Source organism: Pezoporus occidentalis, unplaced genomic scaffold (genome assembly GCF_034315485.1).
Source record: "Pezoporus occidentalis ecotype Australia unplaced genomic scaffold, CSIRO_AGI_Poc_V1 ctg46, whole genome shotgun sequence".
Taxonomy (NCBI): domain Eukaryota; kingdom Metazoa; phylum Chordata; class Aves; order Psittaciformes; family Psittacidae; genus Pezoporus; species Pezoporus occidentalis.
The window spans coordinates 2,059,445-2,073,672 of NW_026915791.1; the positions used below are offsets into that span (position 1 = coordinate 2,059,445).

General features: G+C 41.0%; 2 protein-coding genes across 8 annotated transcripts in view; one reads left to right on the top strand and one right to left on the bottom strand.

Annotated features, from left to right (window-relative positions):
• Window positions 1–14,228, bottom strand: part of FANCM (FA complementation group M) — a 73,612-nt gene that overhangs the window by 54,036 nt on the left and 5,348 nt on the right. The gene's annotated exons all lie outside the window — the stretch shown is intronic.
• LOC134172495 (heme-binding protein 2-like) lies at window positions 1,190–11,279 on the top strand. Its single transcript, XM_062635614.1, has 5 exons — window positions 1,190–1,582; window positions 7,056–7,147; window positions 8,252–8,393; window positions 9,691–9,874; window positions 10,312–11,279. The coding sequence occupies exons 1-5, from the start codon at window positions 1,354–1,356 to the stop codon at window positions 10,481–10,483; spliced, it is 819 nt and encodes a 272-aa protein (XP_062491598.1). The 5' UTR covers window positions 1,190–1,353; the 3' UTR covers window positions 10,484–11,279.

A 14,228-nucleotide genomic window follows, 5' to 3' on the forward strand; every position in this document is an offset into this window, starting at 1 on the left:
CAACCAAACCCTGAAGCATTATAGCCAACATTTGGCAAGGATTTGCCTTCTCAGTGAATTTCAGATCAGAGAAGCGCCTGTGATGCTGACAGACTGCCCACAGATAAGAAGCCAAGCATCCTTGCAGTAGAACTATCTGCTTCACTTGCTGCACCCAGCGCATCCCACTTTTCTGCAAAACATACCCACATGCTAAATCCACTAGGTCAAGACTGTCCTCTCAGGATGTTCCCACTGGTAGTTGCTCCTGTATTTCTCAAAGAAACAACAGTCCTTGGCTGGTCAGCTTTGACTAACAGAAGAAACACTTCATAGGAACGGCAGGATTTCAACCTGTATTGTCAGAAGTGTGCAGTCAGGACTTGCACAGCTCTGGCTTCTGGGGCAATTAACACTTCATTTTCACACCAGGATCAGGCTCTGGGGAACCTCAGCTGAAAGATACTGGTCAGAAAAGAAAATAAAAGTGGAGGGGGAGAGATTTAAGGATCACATCACAGAGTCAACAGTTATACCCCTAACCCTTGGTATCCTCCTGCAAGCATCTCACTAGTGGACATGAGAGGACTATTTTCCTATTATCCTAAAATTCTAAAAGCTCAGAGGTTCCCTTTTCCTGCCTGCCCACTTATTTCACATGAAAGTTGTAATGAAAGACAACTACAAATAGAATTACAGACTCCACATAGAGCCCTGATTCAAATTCAGATCCTACTTTAATTGTCATAGCCATCCACAGGACAGGCCTGCTCATGCCCCTCTTTCTCAGAGAGGTTTGCCTCAGCAATGGCAAAATCATGTAGCGCTCGACTTCCAATAATGAAATGACCCATGGCTTTTGCACTCCAGGCTGGAGCCAGTTTGGAATGACCTCGCAGACACTCCCAAAGTGAAAAACCTGTATTTCAAGCTTTATTTGAAAACATTAAAAGAAAGTCACAATAAAGAAGGACTAACAGGACCTGATGAGCAGCAGGGAGAAAAAGATGATGAAGAAAATAGCTAAGAAAGAGACTTAACAGCGAAAAAACATACGAAACAAACTTCGAGATCTACACTGCTTGGATCCTACAACACCAAGGGCGAACCTACAGAGCATCAGGCTGGCTGGCAAAGTCGCGCTGGCAGTGCCGTGCTCTGCCAGCCCGCGCGGGAGGGCAGTGCGGGGCCAGCGTACCTCCCTCCGTCCATCCCTCCCTCGGCGGGGGCCGCCCCGGCGCGTGTCAGTGCTCCCCGCCCGCCCGCAAATCCCGGGGCAGGGAGAACCCTTCATAAGGCGGCACGGCGGCGGCAGCGCGTCCAGGCCAGCCCGGACCAGCCCAGCTCGCTCCGCTCCCCTCCTGGCCCGGCGCGATGGAGACGGGAGGGTGCCGCATGGGCACCGCGGAGCCGGGCGCCCCAGCGATGATCACGCTGGAGGACCTGGACGGGATGGCGGAGGAGAGCGCCGACTCGGCGTACCACAGCAACGGCAGCAGCCCGGACGAGGAGGCGGCAGAGCGCATGGAGGACGAGGAGCAGGAGCGGCTGCTGAGCTACTGGCAGAGCGTGGGCAGGGGGCACCAGGTGGACGTGCCCCGCGGTAAGAGACGTCCGGGCCGCGCTAAACCGCTTACGCCCGCAGCAGCCGGCGGGGCTTTAGGGGTATTAGGGAGGCGGGATTTCTGAGTTTACCTGCCGATACCGTAACCTTCCCGGCTATTCCTGACCTTCAGCCGCTGGGTGTCCCCCTCTAGCCCCGTGCGAAACGCTCCTCGGCGGGAGCCCCGCGGCCGTTGCGCGGGGCACCGGACGGCAGTGGTGGAGCCTCTGCCAGCCTCCCCGATCGCCGCAGACCAGGGGAAGCTTGTCCTCGGGGCCGGCACCCTGCTGGTGGCCCCAGAGAGCTGTGGGGAAGGGCCGGGAGCAGCGCGGGGCAGCCGGGCACGGCTGGTACAGGGGGATGCGCGATCCCCCCGGGGAGGGCCAGGACTGAGGGAGATGACTATCCCACCGCAGGTCTGTACGCTTCCGAGGCATAAAGTCTGAGCAAAGCTTTGCGCGGAGCAATTCGAGAGGCTTTTCTGAGAGAAGTAGATGTAGTAGGTGACTGACCTATTTATACTTACAAGAACTGATGTGAGATTTTAGTCTGAATATTTAAATGACTACCTACAAAACCATTCTTCTTAATATTTAATCACTACCCGAAAAAGCATTAATTATTAAACTGACTACATGCAAAAACATTCTTAAGAGTATCTCCTGCACCTCTCCAAAACGTCAGTTCCAAAAGTTAGTTGGACCACTTGATCTTCGAGGTCCTTTCCAACCTCAATCTATGATTTTATGACTACTGAGTTTTTTAAAGACGGTTGAACTGAAAGACAGTGCAGAGTAAACAAGTAAAAGGATTGACCTAGCTTTCTGACAGTAAGCCTCCCAGGCTTGTCTAATTCGGAAATGGTTTACTTTCAATTTAAGAAAAACTTAAGAATCTGAAAGCCTGTAACCAGTCAGATAACTTACAACAAGCAGCAGAGTAACTGGAAACTTAGCTCACTGGGAGTCTTGTGAGTTTCCAAGTTACCTTGTGTCCTGCCCAGAAGCAAGAGGTCGATTTTCAGCATCTCCCCTGTTCACCTTCTCAGAGGCAGTAAAGCCTTGAGCAACGTACTACCACATATGACCACCGTGAAACAACTGTTACTCAAAAAATTTTTCTATATCCCAACATAACAAAGAAGGTACAGCCTCCTCTTCAGTCATGCCCAGAAGCCTTATCTTCTCTTTCTAATGTTTTAACAAATGACAATTAACACCCCATCAGGTACTAAAAGAAAGTCTGAACAGAGTTCTCTGGCTTGCCCTGCTCTCCCTGCCCCCTGAGGAGGGGTCTTGGGCTGCCCCACAACAGTGGTGTCACCCCATGGAGTTCAAATACACACCCCAACAGCTGTGGGTTTGCATGTGACCAGTGCATCAAACCTGACAGCTTCACCCTCTTCTAGGAAAGGAGAGGGGCTCCTAATTTAATGCACAGATAGGCACTAAGCTGCTCCTCAAGAGCAGCTTTGTGTATAAGAAAACCAAATTCCTTCCCATAGAATGATCTGATATTCCAATACATGAAACGAGGGATTGAAATTCCCAGTATCTGTTAGACAAGATCTCAACTCTAGAAAACACATCAGAAGTAATATTTTATCACATTTTAGTTACTGTATTATAAAAGGTTTACTTTGTAATGCTAAGCAATCTTTACAAAAATCTAAACAGATTTTCCTTCAGCCTCTGTTCAGGGCTGCATGTGAGGAGCTGGTTACATCTCAAGTGAAACTAATCTGGCAAACCCTTAGGCTGTTCACATGTTCCAGTCAAAGTTCAAGTCATTTGTTAATATCTCTGTTTAGCATCCAGTCAGCTGTAGTGTAGTTGAGCCTCAGGGAACAGAGAGGCAATAGGACTTTTCAGGGGAGAAATCCTCCCTGGCACTCAGGAGCAGGCAGCCACTCTGGACTAGTGTGCCCCAACCAAGCTGCTGGACTCACAATAAGAAAATACAAGAAATTTACTTGGCTATTGACTGCCAGTCTGGTAACTGCAGACTCACATCCTGTTGTTAACGTCTCAAGTGCTGCATCTCCTGTAGTCTAGTGGTGAAGTCTGCAAAACAGGAACACTGCCAACCCTCTCATCAATAGTTCCACACTGCCACAGGCTTTTACACCCAATTCATTCAACAGCATACCTTTCAAAAAGGTGACTTGCTTTGTAGCTTGTTAGCACCTTTTACAGTTAACAGCAACACTGCAAGCATTCTAAAAAAATAAAAACCTAAGCCTTTGGGAGATGTGAACAACAAGAATCTATATGGCTGCCATTGCAATTTAACTCTGCTAACAGGATCTTAATCCTGTTAAGACTGACCAACCTATGCCAAACCTTGCAACAAAAAGGTAAAAAAAAAAAAAACAACAAAGGGTGCAGAAAGGTATAACCTAACTTTCTTGGCTTGAAAACTCCATTTTATGTATGTAGAGTATGCAGAAAACATACTACAGTGGTTACTTTTAAATTCTTTAACTCTAGTTTCTACACAAGAACATTCATTAACAAACAAGCTCAGGGAAGTTGCTGCAGGAAACGTGCACGGAAGGAGCAGAGTCTCCACCCCTGGGTCCCTGCACTGAAATCCAGCCTCAAGCCTGCCACCACACGCACCTCTTTCTCTCCAAGGTGCAGTTCTAGCAGTTCTCTTCAGCATGAAAATTTTGGTTCTCTGCATTACAAAGGCTGTCTTCTTCTCTAGAATCACAAAGTTCTGCGTGAACTTTGTACATTATGTACATTATTAAGGGCGCATCTGACAAGTACATCCCACATCAGTCAGACTCCCAGCAGGTCCAATTAGACACCAATTAAGATATGCCACAATTTAAATACTGCTCAGTCTTGCTGTTATGAACATGTCCTGTCAAGCATACCTCACCTATATATATCCCTTTGTAAAGATTTGCCTTATTCGTAATACCCATAGTAGCAACTGTCATTACAAGTTTGAAATGTAATTAAATCAAGCCTTCACCTACCTACATGGCTACAACTCCCCTTGCCTTTTTAGTCACACCAGTATTCAAGTTCACAAGTGGGGACTGACAGATGACATGTAACCAAGCAGCTCATTTGCTTTTGGGCAGTATAATCTCAAGTATTTTGCAGGTTAAAATATTTCTAATCCAAATATGCCTGACAGACATGGATTCACCAACTGAAGAATAAAACTCCTGAAAGGACTTTAATTGTAATCCCCCTATCCCATGCATTAATATGGAAGAAAAAAGGAAAAATATAACACCTCCCCATATTTATTGGTAAAGGAATATGAAAATAGAGTTAATTGTTCTAGAATCCTAAAGTGTTTACTAGTTCTCTGCAGAAAATTCAGTGCTGAAGTCTAACCTACTTTCAACTTTCTCTTAGTTATTACTTACATTTTAGTCAGTTATTACTTACATTTTAAAACTTTCCCAATGACTTAAAAAAAAAAAAATAAATTAACTGAAGTGCAGCTTTCTCCCCTTTATTAAAAGGATCTTTACTACTCCAAATTGTCTTAAAGCTAAAACCCCTGCACTGAATGCCAGGGGATGTAGGTTTGATTACCAGCTCAGCTACAAATATATTAAGCAACCAGGTTAATTCTACTGCATCTTAATTCTCTTCTTCTCTGAAACATGGATAAGGCTTTCTTCCTCCAACATCCTGCCTTTTCCACTGAAAACACGGAGGCAGTTAAAACACCTAAGAGAAAGGCTCTTATTTCATTGAATGTATGTCCAATATATATCACAGAAATCCACATCCACACTTCCAAATACTACACATGAAGATTCAAATTTCTAATCCTCTATCAAAGTACACAAATGTCTGTATTACTTCAACTTTGACAAACAAGGGACTAACTCTTCTAGAAGAGAGGCTTTCCATTCTTAAGACTAACCTTATATTCAGAGTTTCAAAGCCTGTCTGTTAGGGATCAACTTTTAAGCAGAATTTGTTTCTGAATTGCAGCTAGAATTGATGTCAGGGCAACCATAGCTGCAAATATACTAATCCAATCATATTTAAATGACAAAACTAGAAGTACTAGAATAGGCTAGTATCATCTATGCAAGTATAATATACTTGCCCCTTCTATCCATGTGAGTTTGGCTGGGAAATTTAACGGTTAATACAGACAGAAGGATTGCTAGCGTGACTACACCTGGGAATAGGAGAGATTTGCTCCTTCATTTCTTATAAAGCGTGAGAATCTTTCGAAAAGTCACTGCACATTTCAGCTCCATCCCAGTACTGGTAAGTGAGCATGCAGGTGCTTAGAGTTCTTCAGTAACAGTCAACTATTAACACTCTCCTTTACCTAATGATCCACCACCAAAATGTGCACATTCAGACCATAGGTGACAATACATGTCAGACTGTGCTCTTGAGTCCTTCTTGCTCCAAGGAGCAAGACACCAGGCAACAGCAAGCATAAGTAGCATGCAAAGCAGTGTCCTTATGAGCCAAATAATGTTGCATCCCATTTTATCTTTACCAATGCTTTATGGTGACTGTGACTATTTGAGAATTTTGAACCGCTCTATGTTCTTCTGTTATATGCAATGGAACCTGACAAAAAGAACACTGAAACTTGTTTTGCTCTACTCCCACCTTTATACAAGTTATGCTTCAATTTTTCTAGAATGTTAATATTTATTCTAAGTCAACAGTCTTCTGTCCCTTCCAAACAGAAATAAAACCTTTCATCTAATGTATTTGGTGTCTAATCAGACAGTACGTAGGCATAAAACTAATTTGTAACAAAAAGCAAGTAACACAAATCTATGTTCTAATTTTTTTTGTTAAGCATTCACATATCTTTTTAAGATACAGTTCTTCAATGAAGTATACATTGAGGAATTTCAACAGGACACTTCTCCCCTCCCTCATCTACAGTTTCTGCACTTCAACCCCCCCCCCCCCTTCACTTCCCCCCCGCCAGTGTGAGCACATCAGGTCTTCCCAGCCCCTCCTATGCTTCACCCTGCCCTAACCAGCTGGGTGGCCCTCCACTGACGTAACACCAGATGATTAGTGATGAAATGTGCATAATACCAAATGCTGAAATAAAACACTGGGCATAAAACACCATGTGGAAATGCAGTCTCCACAGTAGTATTTCTTTGAATGTGTGAATGAGAGCAGCAAACTCAATTTACTTCCTCATGTGGATACACATGAATCCAACACTGAAAGTTTCTGAAATGGGCAGCAGCATCTGCACAGATCCAGAAAACCAGTCACTGCCAAAAGCTTTCCATGGACGCCTGTATAATTGCAATAAATGAGGAGTGGGAGAGTGAATCTGTTCCTAATAGCACAGAAACAGAAGCCAGTTAACCTTTTCTATCAAAATTGAACTGAAATTGTTACAAAGTCCCCTGAAGTTTAGCTAAGAGAAAGAATGGAATGCATTTCATCCTTATTTCTCCAGCCTGATGACTAAAATCAGAAATGTTCTTTTGTTGCAGAAATGGCAGAGCCAATTCAGCAGCTGACTAGAAATAACAATCCCCAGGAGAGACAGACTATCCCATTTACTCTGATCCAGCGCAAAGAAAAGGTACTGCTTCCCTCCCCAGCAGAGGTTTTGACAGCTTTTTCAGTATGCATATCTAGTTTCCAAAAGTATGTTTCTTTATAAAGTTACTTCAACCATTTAGGATGTTTAACATCATAAGTGCAAAGCATTCTAACTCTTGGGAAAGTCAGAAGATAGTCAGGAATTACAGTACTTGTGACATTTTCTAAATAATTGAACCAAAATACACCTCATATTTTTATATTCCTGTTTCCTTCATTTAAATCAATGCATTTGCTTCTTTACACATTCATGTTAATAAAGCATTAGCAAAAAGTACTTGAAAAAGATAAATATCTGAATTTAAAACCAAGCATGTACTTTTGCATGATGGGTTATAACCAAACAAAGCAGCAATTTGTCAACCCATCTTACCAAAACAATCTTATCCTCTAACGAAAACAGAAACTGGTGCCCAGCAAATTTTTTACCTCTCAGGAAGTATGCAAACAAGTGTCTATCCTTAAATACATGACAAACCAAGAAAACCTTTACTAACCATATATCAAGTCTTCTTGTCACATTTATTTTAAATAAATCCATGTAATGCAAATTTATAAATATCTCTATTTAATTGAGTGTATTTCATCTAAACAGTTTGGGACTCCTGACTGCTGCAATTAAATTCATGCAGGACAACACTGCAAGTCCAAAAGATGACAGTTCCTTATTTTAAAGGAGAACCGCCTAGAAGTATGTTGAAATAAATTCTGGACCAAAATCAGCAGTATCTCCCCTCTCAATTTGTATGAGAAAGACTTAAAATTCACATCTTCCTTTCAAGATCGTTTCACTGACAATTGAAAAAAGATGCAGTTACTCTTGTAAGAGACACACACTGCATTGGTTTTGGATGCACACTTATGCCAGCTTGTAGCTCGAAATGAAGCACAAGCGAACTGTTAAAAAGTACGCACTTAAGGTAGAGGCTGGCATAGACTTAAAATCATTCTCATGATGGTCATACACCTAGAGAAGCGGATGTCTTGATGCTGTAAGTAAAGCACTGAAATACTAGTTGATTTTTATTTGCTCAGGGGTTTAGATTATTAACTTCAATTAAAAATTATCTTACTGTGTTTGCAGCTTGGAGATCTGCTTTATGAAAAACGTCAGTATGGAAAAGCCAAATGGGCTTGTATAAAAATGAAAGAGAAACAGTATGAACAGAGCATATGCCTTGGATTCATGAAGCTGATGAGATACATTTGTGAGCAGAACTCTTCAGGTAACTAGTACCACAATTCCACATTCCTGTCAAAATGTTATGTTTATGCACTACCTCCTCCTAATCTGGGAGACTTTTATTTGCTTTTTCTAAATACCCCATCCTGTATATTGGGACAGTTCCCTGTAACAGCCTCTGCAGCAGAGTCTGAACCAAAGGGCTGCTCCCTCTGCGTACAGACAAGAAGCAAACATATGTGGGAAACCATCCCTGTTTCTAGGGTATTGCCACCACCACAGCTGTCTGGGAATTGTCACTGGCTATTTCTGTAGGCTGTCAGCTATAAATTAGGTCTTTGTTATGGAATTTTAGTGGGTTAGTTTTCCCATCAGTGCTGAAATCGTCTATTCTAAGAACATATTCAGAGCATAAGACAAAATAGACCATAATATTTTGCATCCTTATTTTACTTTATGATTCTCCAACTGTGCATGTCTGAGTGGACACCAAAAAAGCATGTGGTTGCAGCCTGTTTTCAAAAAAATAACCCAGTTTTAACTCAAGTACTTTAAAACAATAGCAAGTCCACCATGTCTTTGATAGCTTGTGCCTGCATGACAAACATGCACCTAGTTTCCAATCTGTCTTAATCTAGTTTCAGCTTCCAGACATCACTTTTTTCCCCATTCTCCAGTTGATTCAGAAGTTTTGCAACAAACAGTGGTTTGTTCTGTAGTAGTACATGTGCTGTAATCAAGTCAACCCTTTATCCTCTTTCCAAGAAACCAGAAATACAGATCACAGAAGCTCTTCCTTAGTTAGGTATTTCCCCCACTCTCCCCATTCTTTTAACACTTTGATATGGATTAAAAGTAATTTTGGCAACAGAACATTGCAGTTTTGTTTTCAAACTGTGTACAGAAGCAAAGTTCCCACTCCTAATCATCACTGCTATTGCACAGGCAAAACAGTCAACCTTCTCTTACAGCTTTGCAAAAATACAGCAACATTTTTAGGTAACTCCAAATCCTAAATGAATTCACAATGCAGCCCCCTTATCTTACTTCCTATGTTGTTCTTTGTTCGTAAATATTTAAAATGCAACACAAGGTCAGTTTACAAGATAAACACAACCATCTCCTGAGGGAGAAACAAGTCAAACTCCCTGACTTACATGAAGACAGGAATGCTCACAAAATACTACTTTCTATACACACAGGCACACATATTTGCACATGTAGGTTTTTTACATATATATACACACAAACTACAAAGCATAATAAAATGCTTGTTTCAAGTTAGAATACACAACTCCATTTTCTAAAACATCCTACTAAATTCCTGTCTGTCTCCTCAGGACTGTACTTGGGGATAACAATACCCATTGTGACCATAGTTCATACAAACGAATCTCAATCTGAGATGAGACAGTCAGTGACAGTAGCATACTACCTGCCCGAACTGCTGCAGGATGAGCCACCTCATCCTTTTGACTCTGACATAATCATTGAAGAATGGCCTTCTACTATCGTTTATAGTAGGTAAGAAACATTTTAATTTTGTTATAGTAAAATCAGTAAAGAGATGCAGTTTTCAATTTGGGCACATTACATCTTCTCAGTCAAGTTCTAAAAGCTAACAAACAGTAAAACTTGGCTTTCAGTAATTGTTAAAAGCTGCCTGCTTTATGAAACAGGGATATTCAGGAATTAATGGTTACCAGCTTACTTGGTAAAACAATGCATATGTAAATGTGAGCTATAACAGCATGTCAAAACACAGACTACTTTGCATAACTGGGAACAAAGCACCTGAGGTATCACTGAAATTTTAAGAAAAAGCTGTTTGCTGTTCAAGATCAGCAACAGTTAAGTAGTATCACGTGTGAAACATGACTAACTTAGAACAGACATTCCTATACCCTGGAAAAAAAACTGTGGATTTTAAAAAGAACTTGATATCCAGTTGATTGTTACAGGAGCTTCAGAGGAATCACCAATGAAGACTCTATAATGAGAGAAATAAACCTGTTGGCGGAAATTCTGGAGAGCCCCGAGTTATGCTTGCAAGATACATTCATCATTGCAGGATACACAAATCCAGCTGCTGCCAATCGGCACAATGAGATATGGTTCCTTCAGAGACCATAGCCTCCCATTCCTAATGCTTGTCAGTCACAAGATTCAACTCCGATTTACTGGCAGAATCTTACAGGTGAATTACAGGAGACTAAATATCAAACCCTCAAAGATTTTACAATGTGTTTTTTAGCCAGGTTAGCAAGGTAATCACTCCAACCTGATAATTCAACAGAGGTAAACACCCAAAACACACACACTTTCCCATGTCTGCTTTTACAGTTTTTACACTATTTTTATGGAGATCCGTAGCACTTTAGAAGCTAGTTCACCTTATTGTTTTTTGGTTTTTTTTTTTTTACAAGATAAGGGAGGCAGAGACCTCTCTCCTTATCAATTTCTAGTATCCCTAGACTGCCTGGGGCTTGGGACAGCCCTCGGGAGCCCTTGGCCTGCTGTGGGCACCTGGTACTGCATCAGCTGCACAGAGACCCTGCTGGGGCTGCTCATGGGACACATGAAAGCCAAGTCGTATGTGTAGGCTCTGCTTTGGAAAAAGAGCATTCAGGTCTTCATTTCAGAAGAGAACTACCAGGTTTAGACCACTGGGATTAAACCAAGGACTAAGAGTAGGCCAGTACTGACTGCTCTGAATGTCTTCATCTGTGAAGCAGATATTCTTAATGCTTACCTCAAAAAGCATTCAACCAAAGTACTTTTAATCTTGAGATGAGACTGAGGTAGCAGAATAGCCCTAATGCTCATTAAAGATTTGATAGCAAAGGTTACAGGCTACCTTAATCACACACTCAGAGTAATCTCACTACTGTATCTGGCATTCTTAAATAGAAAGTGGCTATTCCTATCACTTCAGTTTTCTGAACACTTTCTTCTTGCAATTTTGCTGAATGTTAAAACACTGCAGCTGAAGTAATTTGTTCCGTACTTTTTGTGCTCTTCTAGCCATTCCACACTATTAATGTTATAAATAACATAGTATTTCACAGAATCACATGTGAAATTCCCAGTCATTGACCTGATCCAGAAGAGAGGCCAGTGCTGCTGGCACAGCAGGCTGCCCAGGGCCTCACAATTTGATTTTAAGTATCTCCAGGGACAAGGAGCCCATAACCCCACTGGGCCCTGTGTTCCAGTATTTGACCACCCTCACTGTGAAACTCTTTTTTTTATTTCTGATAGCTAAATTTTTTGTGTCACAGCTTGTTTCTTTTACCCTTCATCCATACGGTAATTCTTCAAGTAGACAACTGCTAGTCTAGCACGCTGTGATTGCGAGACAAGCTCACAAAGTCCTACACACATCAGAAGGTCTGAAAGCAGCATTTGTGCTTTGCTGTTTACTACAGTTACAGAACACCTCTTAAACTTCAGAGTCAGGGTAACAATCAGTTTTGCTCTCAGAAAACCTTTTTTAATGTCTCCCCTTGCAGATATGATGGTAGAGTTTAATCTTCACACTTCACAAAAGTAAACATCTTTTTATATAAAAAAGTTAGTACAGCATCAGAATTATTTGCCAATTACAGGATTTAGGCTTTAAATAGAGCTTTTGTGTTCTTCAGTTACAACATACAAAACAACAACCAGAGCCAGTGTCTGCCAGCCTATGGTAGAGTTAATTGGCAAACAAATGGGATTTATGTAGTCCATTATGAGGAAGGTCTCAATAACTTTAAGTCTCCTGGTTCCACCAGGCACTCTGCTGCACAAAATTGGCTTTATGCTTAACCTAAACCCACTTGCAGAGCAGCAGGATCATAGAGTGCTGGCTGGCCCTGGCTGAGCACCCCTAAGCCTGACCAAGGTTCCCTCCAGTGGCTGCTGCCCACGGAGTCCTCAGGAAGACAACAAGGAGAAGGGAGGGCATGGACTGGGATGGATAGAGAGAAGAGCCTTAGTTTTAATGCAAACAAACTGAAAGTCTTCGTGGGGAAAGAAAATTATTTTTAAAAAGCAATCATCACCACCATCTTCTGAAGGTCTGCTATCCCTGATTGTCCAGATACCCTGCACTAGCCCAGCACAAACACTTGTATGGCCACAAATCAACTGGATGATAAACTGATGGGGGGAGGGGATCACAAAAATATTTGTGGGTTTGGGACCTTTCTTATTCCAAACAGAAAGCTCTCATATCTGGTCTGCCAGGTGACAGCACAAATGCTGTGCTGGTTGTGGCCACAACTAGGAATCACTTTGTCTGATGTGCCAATTTAAATGCACGTCAAAGTTTTTCCTTCTTAAGGACAAGGCAATGAAGGTACTTGTCATGTCTTTTATCCCTCTCAATTTATCCAAGATACAGGATCATAGCTGGGGGAGGGGGAAAATATTTAATAATAAAACAAAAAAACTCAAAACAAAGAAAAAAAAAACAAAAAAAAAAAACACAAAACCACCCAAAAATTAAAAAACAACCCACCCCCCAAAAAAACCCAGACTTCCTTTTCACTATCTTAAATTATTTCCTGCTTGATTTTTATTTATTTTGCTTTTTATTTTTAACATTTCCTCAGATTGTTGGAAATTCCAGACAGTATTGACATGAAAGCTAATAAGTTAATGGAAAACAACAAGTTTTTTTAAAACTGATTTGCACAGAGAGTCCAGGGAGCCATCAAATAACAGGTTTTGTTTTGCCCTTGGCCCCTCACCCCAAGGATTTTTTTAAGAGCAAATTAAAACGATTTTCACCTTTGACAATATTTTATGGCAAATTAAAGAGTTTCTGCAATTTGATTGCTTTCGCCAGTTAGAGAAATCATTTTAATGCTTTGGCACAGCAAATATCAAATAGTCATTGAAGTAGCTGAATCACCTCTCACACTGATAAAGTACATACATGCAGTACTAGGCTGTATCTAGTTTACATTTTAAGCATGTACCGCAAAAAAGCATAAGCATTTACTGTATTTTATGTCTCTTTTCATAGTCAATCTTCACCTAAATACTGCTTTGACTCAGCTAGCTGTGGCTATGTTATAGGTACATTCTTGTTAGTCAAATATAAAAATAAGGTATTTATCTGAATGTGTTGATATCCTAACTGCAGCAAAGTGTTCAATGTTATTTTATGTAAAACTGTGAATTTCTAGATAGTATTGATTTTGACTTATGTTAGATGGCTTCTGCCGCTGATAAAGAACCAATTAATCTCAAGTTTGAAGATACACTGTATGGATATGAAACATTGTACCAACTTCTGTAACTGGCCCTCCTCACAGGCAGGGGCACAGTGAATTGCAGTTTCTAACTGACACACAATAAAGTTTACTTAACAGTTAATCCAGTGACTGCCAAGGAAAATTTACTATTACTCAAAACCAACATTTCAGAAAGTTTAAAAATGTCATATCAAGCATGATTATCTAACTCCTGTTATCAGTATAGGTCTTGCTACCCACCTGTGGCTCTACTTTGTAAGCCATTAGTTACTGGATTGTCATTTTTAATTTGAAGTTATTAGATTGACACCATTTAAAAGAGATAATAAAACAGAATTCACTCATATTTTTTGAAGACTAAATGATATAGCCTTAACAGACAAATGTTGTCCTGCATACTGTGTATTTTTCAAACAAGCTTAGTGCCTAAAAAGTTTATTCCAGCTATTGTGATACTCAGGGTCTTGCTTATTGTATGTATACAAATATAAATGTGTTTTTTTCTCTGGCATTGTTGCATTGTGGTGTTTTACACTGTCCTCCTTTTTCACTGGAATGTCATCTTGTTTACTGTTACTGTTTGTCAAAATTAAAGATAAACTTACTGTGCAGAGCACACCTGCCTTTCATTT

What these genes read in the sequence shown, in the direction of transcription:
- LOC134172495 (XM_062635614.1), top strand. Translation starts at nt 1,354, where the DNA reads ATGGAGACGGGAGGGTGCCGCATGGGCACCGCGGAGCCGGGCGCCCCA. An exon ending in TGATCCAGCGCAAAGAAAAG is followed by an intron (nt 7,148 to 8,251) that starts GTACTGCTTCCC and finishes CTGTGTTTGCAG; the next exon opens with CTTGGAGATCTGCTTTATGA. An exon ending in TTGTGAGCAGAACTCTTCAG is followed by an intron (nt 8,394 to 9,690) that starts GTAACTAGTACC and finishes CTGTCTCCTCAG; the next exon opens with GACTGTACTTGGGGATAACA.